General features: G+C 48.8%; 1 protein-coding gene across 8 annotated transcripts in view; it reads left to right on the forward strand.

The window, feature by feature from the left end:
• The window catches only part of Banp (BTG3 associated nuclear protein), a 76,081-nt gene that overhangs the window by 33,736 nt on the left and 28,698 nt on the right, over nucleotides 1–13,647 (forward strand). For 5 of the 8 annotated variants that reach the window (XM_031341646.1, XM_031341651.1, XM_031341648.1 and 2 more), the window contains exons 5-8: nucleotides 2,340–2,456; nucleotides 3,978–4,153; nucleotides 8,616–8,855; nucleotides 12,953–13,120. In XM_031341646.1, coding sequence (XP_031197506.1) covers nucleotides 2,340–2,456; nucleotides 3,978–4,153; nucleotides 8,616–8,855; nucleotides 12,953–13,120 — 701 coding nt within the window. The remainder of the gene's footprint in view (nucleotides 1–2,339; nucleotides 2,457–3,977; nucleotides 4,154–8,615; nucleotides 8,856–12,952; nucleotides 13,121–13,647) is intronic. The other 3 variants (XM_031341649.1, XM_031341650.1, XM_031341653.1) reach the window with 1 other exon arrangement.

Genomic DNA, 13,647 nt, shown 5'->3' on the forward strand with positions numbered 1-13,647 from the left:
CTCTGCCTCCCAAGTGCTGGGATTAAAGGCGTGTACCACCATTGCCCGGCTCATAACATTCTTGAAGGACAAACAGATGGTTCTCTAGAGAGATCTCAGGAGGTGGCAAATCAGGGCTGTTTCTGGGAAAGGGATGTTGTTCGGACCTGTGCAGGAGGCTATACTGCCCAGAGCCACACAGGTGCCTATGTGGAGTATGATGGCATTTAAAGGAGGCTTGCTTCTTACTCATGCATGGGTTCAGGGCTGCTTGCTGCTGTTGCTTTCGGTTCAGGCTACATGGATGTCATAGCTGGGGACTGTGTTCACAAGCCTCTGTGTGCTCCCAAGAAGCTTGTAATTACGTCACAGTGTTGAGTGTATGGGACTTGTGTATGCACATGGCTGTTTGGTGTGGCGTGTGCGTGCATGTGCTTGTGTGTATGTGTGTGTGTTCCTACATGCTTTACTTTAGGAGCCAGTTCAGGAGCTGCTGAGCATATGTGAAGTCTGAGGATGGCGTGTGAAGGTGTGGTAGAAAGGGGCTGTCTCAAGCTGGGGGAGATTAATCCTCCTTCTGGATGGCTCCTGTAGAGGTTACCCCTCCTACCCCATCACCTTTCCCTGACAGACCACAGTGGACTAATGAGGAGCTGGAGTTCCATCTGTGAGATCCCACCTCCAGCAGCTCCCAGTTTTGTGTTTGACTAAGTCACTGGGATGGTAGCTCAGCCCAGGTATCCCAGAAGTCACACAAGAGAATGAGGAAGCATATGGTCTGCAGTCATACACCTGTGACATAAAAGGAAGTAATATTGTGTTCAGAAAGTCCAAATTCTCAGGTGCCTGAAAATATTTTCCTCATTCTCCATCCTAGTTTGGTGACAAATGTTCCTCAAAGCATTTGTGTGTATGTATGTCACTCTCCAGCATTTATGCATTCTTGCCACTTAATATTGGATGCTTTCTGGTTACTTTGGTAGAGCTGTGGCTGATAGAATTGTATGGTACCAGGCCATGTCAGTCATTTCCATCTTGTGCTGTGAGTGTGGGAAATTCGTGTGCTGGAGGCCACACAATCACAGAAGCAGGCAGAGATTGCCTGGGTTACTTTGGATCCCTGTGGACACTCAGTCTTAGTTTGTCACTTTAGGTGTCACCAGAGAATAAGTAGAATGACTGAGAAACAAAAGTGAATGGCATGCTGGTTTTTATACTTCCTCTCTAGTAAGGAAGTGCCCTTTCCTCTGGACAAGGACACTGGGTTTTCAGGTAATATAACTGGCTGCATCAAGTGGCAGTTCTTTTTAGCCCTGGCTCTTCACAGCAGTCCACACTAGACAACTCTGTACCATGAAGGGCTCCGAGTTGACATGAGGATTGCAGTGGGAAGGAGTCCCTGAGAGCCATGGCCCTGCTCAGTTATATCCTAGTGCTGCCTCCTGGGTGTTGCTGGGCCTGGTGATTCTTAGGCTCCGGTCCATTCTCTCCTAAAATTTCTTCTCAAACCCAAGCCTCAAGGTCTCTTGTTTTGGTTCTGCACTCTTCAGAGGGCTGCAGGTGGTGTGTGAGTACGTTTTCCTTTGCTGCCTGTGGGTTGCTTGGCTGCCCCACTCTAGAGGGCAGATGTGGAGTGATGTGAGGAGGGCAGCCGTGAGACCAGCCAGATCATAGTTTTGGAGGGATGTGGCTGAAAGAGTCTGGGGAGCTGAGCTGGTTCAGTGGGTAAGCTTATGCTTCTGCAATCATGAAGGTCTGAGTTTAAATCCCTAACACTCTTGTAAAAAGCATGGCTGTACATATCTTGTAGGCCCAGCACTGTGGGCTCAGGGACAGGCAGATCCCAGGCTTGCTGACTTACTAACCTAGCTCAATGGACTAGGTTATTCTTCAGTGATAGACCCTGTTTGAAATGAGTAAGGCAGAGAGCAGTGGAGGAAGACTCCCAGTCCCTGCTCTGGACTCTGCACACAACTCACATGTATGTGGTGCACACACACACACCCTGCATATACACATCATACATACACCCAAAGGAGAAATGAAAAGGAACCTGTTTTCATATAGACCTATTGCTGAGATGGCTTACAGATGCATAGGACAGGAGGGTGTCTTAGCCTGTCCTACCCACTCTGTTAAATGTTCCCAGCCCACCCTGCCCCCATTATATATTTGGGTCAAACAAGAATACAAATCAGCAGAAAGCTGGAGAGTCCCATCTCCAGTTTAATTGTTCTGGACTGGACCCCACTTTCTGGTGTTGGCCCCAGGAGCTGACCATGTTGAATGCTTCATGTGCTCTGACAATGAATGTTGTTGTTTTAAGGTCTTCTTTTTCTTGTGATTCTTTTGTTTCATAGCGTCGTCCCCCAGACTACAGTAATTCTCAACAATGATCGGCAGAACGCCATTGTAGCCAAGATGGAAGACCCATTGAGCAACAGGGCACCGGATTCCCTGGATAATATCATTAGCAAGTCAGTAGCCATCACCACCCCACCTCCCCTGCCACTATCATGAGAATAAGTGAGCATTCCTGAGCCAGGGTTCAGTCTGAGCACATGTCCATGTCTGTAGTCACAGGGTCCATTCTGTTAGCAACTACCATAGTTTTTAGGTCAGGAAGGGCCAACCTGGTGCTTAGCAATGGTGGGATGAGACAGCACAAGGGTGGGCAGCTGTGAGGCCCGCTGGGCTGGATCTGGTATGTGAAGAGGCTAGATAGTTCATGTGGTCAGCTGGCCACTCCCATCTGTCTGTTTTGCACTTGAGCCTCTTCTCCATTTGGTAAATAATGTACTTGTGTTGAGTTTGTGACTTTTTTTCTCATTCCTATCTTTTGAGATGTGTTGAATGGAACTTCTGTCAGATATGAAAGTGCACAACAGCCATGCCCTGTAGGGCCTCTGCCTATGGCTCTGGCTCTGTGCCTCAGGAAGGAGCCATGCCCTGTAGGACCTCTGCCCATGGCTCTGGCTCTGTGCCTCAGGAAAGCTTGGTCACCTTTAATTACCAACAGTATTCTCACAGATTCCTGTCTTGCTTTTTTTTTTCTCTGTGGGGTGTGGCTCCTTTCAGCTTTGTTCTGGCTTCTTGTCCTGGACCAGTTCTCTAGGAAACATGAGGCGGGGGGCTGCTGTGTGTGTGCTGTGTGGGGTGCTGGAGGCCTGCCACTCTGTTGAGGAGAGGATGCGCCTCTTGGCCTGCACTGAGGTCATGGGTATGGAGTGTTGAGGAGCAGTTCACCGTGGGTAGTTCTATAGGGTCAAGTTCAGAAAGGCCCTCCTGCCTCTGGGGATGACCAGAGCGTTAAGGCCCCTTTGACTTTGCTGATGGGAACTAGAGCTTTGTTTCCTCTGTGGTGTGGAGTAGGTCACAGTCCAAAATGTTGACAGAGTCATTCAGAAAACAAATCAATCCTGGGTCTGTTTTGAGCACTTTCTGCTGCTAGATGTTTGGCTGCTGCTGCACTTCAGGGCCGTGCACCAAGAATGGCTCCCAGAGGACTCCTGACATCCTGATTGCCTTGGAAGTTGGTTGCTTCTAGGGTTTGTCTGTGGGGGTCATAGGGAGTGTGGAGGTGTTTTGGAGGCTGAGTCATCTTGGGTGTCTGACAGCGTGGGTGATGGATGGATGGGGACTCTCTGACACATGGTGACCATTGTGCATGTGAGGATGGCCTCTAAGATCTGGAAGCCGGATTCTAGGATGAGTCTCAGTGAGTTGTGGTTTTACTTATTTTGTGCTGTTCATATTTTTAAGCAGTTGCTTTATATTATGTGTCTTCTTGGTCTCAGATTGTTTCTGTGTTATGTTGCTGCTCATCTCCATGGAGGGTGTGTGTGGGGACATACCGCATGTTGGGGGACCCACCTTGTGCATTGGTCCATGCTCAGCTAGACATTGGGATAGTCCACACAGCAGTGGGAGTCAGGGCTATCTCAGTGTACCACTCATGTCCTCTCACAGCCTGGGCTGCTGTGTTTGTTTCCTGGCAGCGCTGTTCCTGGGCGTCGTCAGAACACCATTGTGGTGAAAGTGCCTGGTCAGGACGACAGCCACAATGAAGATGGGGAGAGCGGGTCAGAGGCCAGTGATTCCGTGTCTAACTGTGGCCAGCCAGGAAGCCAGAACATTGGAAGCAACGTCACACTCATCACCCTGAACTCTGAAGGTACGTTCCCCGGGGGGCTTTCATAGTTTTTGTGCTGTTCTTCTGGAAGGGGTGTGGCTTACTATTGGCAAGAAGGGGGTGTGACTTACTGTTGGCTAGAAGAGACACAGAAAGTTAAAGCAGCTGGCATCCCACTGTGGCTGCCAGCACCTGTGCTTCTCTCCCTGGGCCTGTGCCTTTCTCATGTTACTGGCTTGTCTGTTGTGGAGCTGCCTTCTTCGATGGCCTGCTTCCTGAGGAGGAATAGCTTTCATGACCATGTGCTAGTAGCTGCCACTGTCCTTGGCATTTCTCTGTAGGTTTCCAGAGGCTCTTGCTAGGCTCAGGGAGTACAGTCTTCTTGGGTTGAGCTGCCTCTTGTGTTGGAGATCTGTAAGTAGCCAGGAAGAACAAGTGTGGGTCTGCCTTCCCTAGACTCCTCCCCATGCTTTCTTGGGGTCCTCATAGTGGGGCAGGCTCTTCTTCCCTGAAGAGTCTGAAGTGCCTCCTTGCTTCTAACTGAGCCACAGTAGTGTTGAGAGAGAGGAAGGAGCTCTGTGTGCAAATGCTGTGTATGCATAGACTTTGTTTACTTGTGAGACCTTGGGAGGCTTTTGTTTCCTTATCTAAATGACTGGCTTTTCCTATAAGCACTTTTTTCTTTTTGATGTAATGACAGTTTTGCTCTTAGGTATGTTAATGTATCTGAAATACTAGAAATAATGTCTTTCAAAATTGCAGTGTTGGGAGTTGAAGCTAGACACCACACCACTGATGGTTTTACAGTGCACATTCTAGCAGTTGCTGACATTTAGATTGTTGTTCCCAAGGGCTTGTGTGCTGAGAACTTGACCACAGTCATAGCTCTCTTGCTCAGAGGTAGACCTTTCATGGAGTGGGCTTAGGAGAGGGTAGGGCACTGAGGGGGGTCCTGAGGAGGAGTAGGGTCCTGACCCTCTGTGGCCTTGCCTCCTGTGTCTCAGCATCCACCGGGTGAGTAGCCTCCTCTGCCATGTGCTTCCTTCATAATGACTGGCTACCACAGGGCCAGTGACTGTGGACTGAGTCCTCGGAAAGCTCTCCTCAGTAGAAACTGTTTCTGTCACAGTGACAGAAGCAGGGTTAGTTTATCCATGTTTATCCACTGTCACCTTTGTCTGAATCTAGAAAGGTTTTTTTTTTATCACTCCTTGTAAGAAACCTTAGCCCAGTTAGTCACTCCCTACCCTCTCAGTCAGTGCTGTAGCTGCCAACCATCTTGTGTGAAGGAGAGTCCTCTGAGTACCTCATATTATTACTGCCTTAGTCTGGCATCCAGAAGTTAGGCCATCATTACTCCTGTCCTCCCCTCACAGGGACAGGAGCTACATTCTCTCTGCTCTGGACCTTTTTGTGTACACACAGAGGCTGAATTACCAGTGCCTCTCCCTTGTGTGGCATGGACTGTGTTCCCTATGCTCTGACCCTCCCTTTGTATGGCAGGGACTGCAGGCTCCAGGCTCCAGGCTTGCCTTCGTGTGACATAGTTGGTTGACAGGCATTTGGATTATTTCTGGTTTTGGCTGTTTTACATTGTGGTGTATGAACATTTGTGTGTAAGTTTTAGCATCCATGTGAATTCCAGGCCAGGACAGCTGGCTGGTTTTATACTGAGAAGAAAGGTGCCAGTCATTCCTTCTTCAAGGAAGCCTCGTAAGGATCATGCCTCCTGTAACAGCCAAAGAGACCGACTGTTCTCTCTCCTTTCCTTTGGGAGCTGTGCGAGCCCCGGTATTGGTCTGGCCTGCTGCTTAGGCCTGGTGTAGACCACTAAGAAACAGAATCTTGATAATCTGGGAAGTCCGTGATTATCATAAGAATTTCTCCTTTTGACTCTGACTCTGATGTGATCAGTGTGACATATGTTTCATTTGGGGATTGTGTTGAAGTGAACTCAGGAAAAGGAATCATGCTTGGCACTTGCTTTGTTGTTAGTGTTCTGAGGAAGATAAGAGACTGGTACCAGAGTTCTGAATATAGGCTGTGCCTCTGAGTAGGTTACTTGTTGTTAGCAGAGGCTTTGAGCACTGTCACAGCCGTACTAAACACTTTTGTACCCACCGTCATGTGGCAGACAGTACCAGGACTATCTATTCTCTAGTTCTAGGACTGGACATTTCCCAGCTTTTAAAGAGGAGGTTGTAGTTTAGAGCCATCTGGCTTTCTCGTGCCTTGGGAAAGGTAGATCACAGTGTCTTACCAGCAATGTGAATTATCCTGCTGAGCCATGAGTCAGTGAGTGTGTGGAGATAGATGGCATCATTATTAAGGGACTGCTGCCTATGGTCTATCAGGCAGGACAGTGTCTCACTCCAGACTCACTGCCCCAGTCCTGGCAGCACTGGCCACTAACCTGTGGGACTCAGTCACAGTCTTGCCTCCTTGCCCCAGGGTAGCTGCTTAGCAGGGAGTGTTAGGTCATCTGGCTCATGTCATAGAAGAGTTATTGATATGGTGTACTATGGAAGAGGCTTTCTTGCTCTTCAGACCTGGGCTGCTGTCAGGGAGCTTTTCTTGTTCTGTGTAGGATGTAGGTGACAGGGGAGGCTTGTGCTGTCTCTTGCTCTTGCAGGGCAGGGGAGGTGAAGATTCACGTTGAGTTATCTCTGCTACCCACACTGTTTGATGAGTTGCTGAGTGGCAGTTGTTGCACAGAAAGTTTGGAACAAAGTATCTTTTTATGCTCCACATGACCTCAAACTCGTGGTGGGCAGAGACTTGCTCAGGGCAAGGCCCTGGAGATAATAGAGGACCCCTGATGCTTGGGCTCAGGAAGGAGCTGCTTCAGGGTTTGCTTTACTTCTGTGGGGAAGCTGAAACATAGACCCAGACTGTCTCTGCACTGGTGCTTGCTGGTAGCACGGGAGGTGGAGATGCTCTTCTGGGGGTGCTCTCTGTGCATTTTATTTTTCTGGAACTTAGACTCTCCGAACTGCTTGTATTCTGACCTGCTTTAAAGAAGAGCAGAAAATCTAAATTGCTGCTGGAAGTTTTTCATTTTAACAGTTTTTAAAAGTGATGATATCATTGAAAATTTATATGACTGGAAAAGAAAAATTTATTCAGCTTGAACTGTAAAATAAAACTAGAAGAATGTGTTGTTCAGATGGTAACATTGGGTTGACCTATTTGTACAGTAAGCACACCCCTTCTGCATTTACAAAAGGTGTGTTTCAGATAGGGAGAGGGTAGATGTTGTCTTATTCTGTGTAGACACATGATTTAGTGTTACCATGGGAACCTGCACTCCACTGTTATACAAGTCTATAAGGTCAGAGGGCACCAGGTTTGTGTGTTTGTGGAAGCTAATACACTGAGTGAACCAGCATGGCCCACTGGATGCCAGTTCTTCCTGCTTGTCCCTTTATCATTGAGTGATGACAGCCTAGGCCTCTCTCGACTTGAGATGGTTTTCCTGCCACCTCCCACCCCCTCAGGTGTCTTCTCCTGTTTGTTTTATTATTGTTTTTTTTTAAAGCATTTATTTTATGTATATGAGTACATTGCAGCTGTCTTCAGACACATCAGAACAAGGCTTCAGATCCCATTATATATAGATGGTTGTGAGCCACCATGTGGTTGGTTGCTTGGAGTTGAACTCAGGACCTCTGGAAGAGCAGTCTGTGCTCTTAACTACTGAGCCATCTCTCTAGCCTTTGTTGTTGTTTGCTGAGATAGGGTCTCCTTATGTGGCCTATGCGGTCTGGAACTCATGATTCCCCTGCCTCAAACTTCTAAGTTTTGAGACTTCAGGCATGTGCCATTATAGCCTGCCCATTGGACTTTTTGTATGCATACTGGCTATAGCAGTGACGGGCTGACTTCTAGAACAGAACCTGTCTCTGAGAACCATCTTTCCACTTACAAACCATTGATGCCACCAAGAGATTATTTATTCATCTTCTGAATTCTAAAATTCAGCTATTTCCATCCTTACCTAGAGCTGGAGAGCCCATGCCCATTTCCCACTTTGCCAGCATGTTTCCCCATGATGTTTGTCCCAGATGACCTAAGTTCTGTGACTCTAGAGAACCCTGACTAATACAATGTTTTAAGGCAGTATTGTGACTGGGACCTAGCAAAGGGTTCCTGGGAGAGGTGCACATGACACCAACTGGAGTGTGCTCAGATGAGTTGGACCCATGGATTAAAAAACTGGCAGTGGTTGGATTCTGCTTCACCATCATATTTGCCCACCTTTGAGACATCATTTTCATTCTATCTGCCCAAAGGACTTCTGTTATTTGAGCTCATATCTTGCTTCGATGTACTCCTTTACAATCAGGATGGCTTGGGCCTGCTACACCTCAGCTCTGGTGTTCTGGCAGCCAGATGGAGGTTGGGAGCTTGGCTTAACAGCTCCAGGGAGTTTATATTTGAGCTATGTGTTGTACTGTCTGAACATGCTCTTGAGCATTGCTAACTGAGGCCTTTCTCCTCTCAGAGGACTATCCCAATGGCACCTGGCTGGGCGATGAGAATAACCCTGAGATGCGGGTACGCTGTGCCATTATTCCCTCCGACATGCTGCACATCAGCACAAACTGTCGCACAGCCGAGAAGATGGCGCTGACACTGCTGGACTACCTGTTCCACCGTGAGGTGCAGGCTGTGTCCAACTTGTCGGGCCAAGGCAAGCACGGGAAGAAGCAACTGGACCCCCTCACCATCTATGGCATCCGGTGTAAGTTCACACAGCTGGTAACAACTTGGCTTTTGAAGCTGCTGAGGTGGTCAGGGAGTTGAATCCAATCCTGGGGGTAATGCAAGGCTTAATGGTCATCATGGAGATGGGGATTTGGACTCAGGATTTGCTTTGGCAAGATGTTGTGTGGCACCCCGTGCTGAGAGGGACACTCGGGAATGTTCTTCTCCAGGGGCTTGCAGATCTCAGTCTCACTCCTCCTTAGGCTGCTTTTGGGGAAGAGAGAGCAGAGGTGGGATTCCTTGCTGTCCACTGCCCCAGTACCCCTGAACTTCCCAATGGCATGAGTGGGGTACCACCTTCTTTCTGCTCAGGGAGGTCTTGGCTTTGGCACCGTGACATGCCCATGAGCTGACCTGGCTGTGGTGGAAGCCAGTAGCACTCTAGGACCAGTTTTAGTGCCCAACATGAAGTGGTTGTTTTCCTCTACTTGAGGAACACCCATTGCTCAAGCTGGTTGTCACTGTGTCATCCTGCTGATTTGTGGAAAGAGTGTAAGAACCTAAGGCCCCTCTCATCAGTGGTCCAGTCTGATGCCCAGCCTCCTAGACTGTTTATTCCAGAGCTACCTGGAACAAACTGGCGAGTGGTGGCCTCTGCTCACATGCAGGATGAGTCCTGGGATAACTGTGTGTTTAGTTTCACTGGGGCCACACCTTTGGCTTTTCCATCATCCCAGAGGGGGCAGCTGCATTGTCCTTACTGAGAAGACAGCCATATGGGCAAGTACTGGGGCCAGAGGAATCACAGCTCTATCAAATATCCCACAGAAGGTAGGTATTTGACACCTTTTTTAGAAAGAGAGACTGGCCCTGGGGCTTCAGAGTGTTGGGCCAGTGTACCCCACAGTTAAGACACTGACTTAGCTCCAGGGGTTTGTGGAAGGTGGGGGAGAAAGGGGTGCCTAAGGATATGGCCATCTGTCCAAGAGTCTGCCTTGCCTTCCCCAAATGCATCTTGGTGTGAGATTGGTTCACCATGGCCTGGCAGGAGTCTTGGGATACCCCGAGAGTGCCAGTTTGCCTAGAGAGCCAGAGTAGAATTTGGTCAGTTTAAGCTGGTGGCAGAGCAGCTCGAGTCCTGGAGACCAGTGGGAGACCTCTTCTCAGAAGGGATCAATCAGTCACTGCTGTGGAGCTGGCTTAGAATGGACATGAGAAACTACAGACAAGAGGAGTTGTGGGGAAGCATGAATGATAGGTCAGGGTGAGCAGGGGAGAGCCTGTAGGCTCTGCTTGGGAAACTTTACTGAGTGCAGGCCTGTTCAGAGCACCCCTCGTCCAGCGCTCCTTCCATTCCCCTGGCGGGCTCTGATGTTTTTCTGGGGAACTGCAGTTGTGTCACGTCTGTGACATGAAAGATGAGTTGTTGGTAGCTAGGTTTTTGCTTGGTTTTCTCCTTAGACTTGAGATTATTTTAGCAGTGATTGTGTCCTCCTTCCTTTGTGACTGATGAAGCACTGTGCCACCCACTGAAGAGAGCAGCTCTGTTCCCTCTAGTCTGTTGCCTTTCCCACAGTTCCTAGCAGGCTTCTGTGTAGGCTCATGCAGTGGGAGCTGGGAGGCTGCCTTTATCACATCTTAGTCAGCAGTGGAGTTCTGGGGAGTGGAAGGGCATTAGCAATGAGAGAAGATGCTACCTGCTCCACCATAAGTGGGTGTGAGCAAGCTGACTGCCTCCACAACTTGAAGAACAGCAGTGCCCTTGACTTCCCATGAGCTAAGTGCTCCACTTCCCAAGGAGTGACCCACAGGCCACCAGCTGGAGGCTTCTGTTCTTTTGAGGGCTTTTGGTTTTGAGCCTTGGTTCTACTGCATGACCTGCTGAGCAGCAGAGGAACATATGACATTAGGCCTTATCTTGTTTGTCCTCAGCTGTGACAAAGGTGGATACATAGCAGGAGAGCCAGAAGCTACACTGTGAGATTGCTTCTCCTGTTCCTTGGTTTTTGCCTCAAAGCAGGCACAAGGGCAATGATGTTCTTATTCTGAGATTTTCAAATGTGTATCAGATGAGGTAGTGGGTCAGTAGTGGGTTCTGTGGTGACTGCGACTGGAAGTCAGGTAACTAGCCTGGGACCTAGAGAGGCCTTTGTCCATACCTAAAGCCACTTGTAGCACATGTGGTTTCTCAGTGGTTTATTGAATGATAACTCTGTATCTATTTTAGGTGGCCTGAAAGTCAGAACCAGAGTTGCCAGCTCACTCCCAGATTCTCTTTCCTGAGGGAAGGTGAAAAGTACTGCAGGGCTCTGTGTGGAGCTCTCAGCAGGCCAGTCTCCTTCCAGGTCTGCTGTCATTGTGTCATTGCGGAGTATATGCAAACAGAAAACTCAAAGACATCTCCTAATGCCAGGACTTAATATAGTAGTTAAAGGCTTCGTTTCCACTGCTTCTCATGTTTGCTATTGATAAAAGCAGCTTTAGAATTTGGGTGGTAACTTGCCTCTCAGTAGATGATCTAAACTCAGTGGCCTTAATAGCCAAAACAGGACGTTTGCCAACTTAGACTTTTGATTATTATAGTTTGAGTTTCTTCCATTTACTTTCCTGTTAATCAGTGAAGTTGCATAAGCCAGCTATAGAGGTCACTGTGTTGAAGAGAAAGTCTTGTGACGTCATTCACTACCATCCTTCCTGCTGCCATTGGGGCAGTGGCAGACAAAGGACCTTGGGCTAGAGACAGGGTCCAATGGTTAAGAGCACTCATTCCTCCTACCAGACCTGAGTTTGAGTCCCAGCTCACACAGCAATGACTCACAACTGTCTGTAGCTCCAGCTCTAAGTGATCCAGTAACTGTGACCTCTGCCGTTACTGGGACTCATGTGCACTCAGACACAGACACAGACACACACACACACACACACACACATACACACACACACACTGGGACTCGTGTGCACACAGACACACACACACACACACAAACACACTGGGACTCGTGTGTACTCAGACACAGACACACACACACACACACATACACACATATGCGGGACTCGCGTGCACTTGGGAACACACAGACACACACACAGTTTAATAAATATAATTTTTAATTGGCAAGGAGTGGCGAAACAAAAAGTAAGTTCTAAAAAGAAAAAAAGGGAGGGACACGGCATGAGGTAGTGAGACAGGGCAGGCTCTGTGTGCTGTTTTGTGGTGCTCCTGGCCTGCTTAGTACTCCTCAGGATTGGCAGTTTGGGTTCCAGCGATGCTCTGCTGTGTGTTCCTGCCCCACCCTCCAGTGCTGGGTGTGGGTAGTACCATTCCCTGGGATCCTAAGCAACTCTGGGAGGTAGTTCCTGTGGTAAGAACTTGATTTTAGGAGACAGCCTGGTAAGAATGCAGGAGCAAGCATCTGTCCAGGAGTACTGGCCAAATATCTTCAGGTGACTGCTGCTCCCTGAATGCTAGCCAGAGTTTACTGAGTGCCAAGGCCCTCGGTTTCTGACAGGCACAGAACAAAACTAAGTTCTCTGCATTTGTAAGAGAGGAAGGGTATGAGCACTGTGTGACACTCCTGTACATTTCAGGTGTTCTAGAAAGCAAGCATGCTGCACTGAGGGGAGTTTTGGATGAGGAAGGGGGACAGTACTGTTAGCTGGTCTGGACTGAGGCAGGCTGGGCCAAACAGAGACGCAGAGGGTAACAGACTACAGCTCTGGCAAGACCTGCATGAGTGCAGTGTGAAGTCTCTATTAGATTCTCTAGGCAATTAGGATGGTGTATGTTGCCTTGTGAATTTAGGGCAAGAGAAGTTACAGGTTCGGGAGTCTGGAGCTTGTGAGAAATGGAGTCTCCTTGGTGTTGGAGTGAAGCTGGGTTATTTAAAGGTTAAAGAGACAAGAAGAGCGATAAGTACCTGCACCTGATCCTGCTGACCCTAGTGACCTGAGGGACGGACGATCTTCCCTGATGAAGTGAGATTTTTCTAGAAGATGAGTCAGGTCTCCAGGAGTAGGCCAGAGGCTCAGCTGGGTTTCTTAGCAGTGCTTAGCTGCTGTGTTTGGTGCTCTCAGCAGTGGGGCTCAGGACAAGGCCTGCATATGAGAGCTCTTATCTGGGACGGGTTCTTTCAGGTCACCTCTTCTATAAATTTGGAATCACGGAATCTGACTGGTATCGGATCAAGCAGAGCATTGACTCCAAGTGCCGGACAGCCTGGAGACGGAAACAGCGAGGCCAGAGCCTGGCGGTCAAGAGCTTCTCTCGGAGGACACCATCCTCATCCTCATACAGTGCCTCAGGTACGCTCAGGAGAATGCTGTCCTCAAGCCTTTGTTCATCAGTCCTGGCCCTATTCAGTGTGAGGCTGGCCTTGTGGGAACTCCCTAGGCAGTGGCAAGAGCACAAGGCCTGCTTATTTCACACTATAGGTTCAACAGGAAAATTTGGTGCAGGACCTTTCTTGCGTTGCATAGTTATTTATCTTCTGAGTGTCTTGCTACCTTAACAGTAGCTCCTGTCACTTACAGAGTGGCTGTGGGTGAAGGGCAGAGGGCCCATGTTGTGCTCTTTCTTTAGCCTTTTTTTTGTTTTGTTTTGTTTTTTGTTTTTCGAGTCAGGGTTTCTCTGTGTAGCCCTGGCTGTACTGGATCTCACTCTGTAGACCAGGCTGGCCTCGAACTCAATCTGCCTCTGACTCTGTAGACCAGGCTGGCCTCAAACTCAACCTGCCTCTGCCTCCCAAGTGCTGGGATTAAAGGCGCCGCCGCTGCCGCCACCACCACCACCACCACCACCACCACCACCCGGCGCTCTTTTTTTTTTTTTT

Source organism: Mastomys coucha, unplaced genomic scaffold, assembly GCF_008632895.1.
Source record: "Mastomys coucha isolate ucsf_1 unplaced genomic scaffold, UCSF_Mcou_1 pScaffold22, whole genome shotgun sequence".
Classification (NCBI taxonomy): domain Eukaryota; kingdom Metazoa; phylum Chordata; class Mammalia; order Rodentia; family Muridae; genus Mastomys; species Mastomys coucha.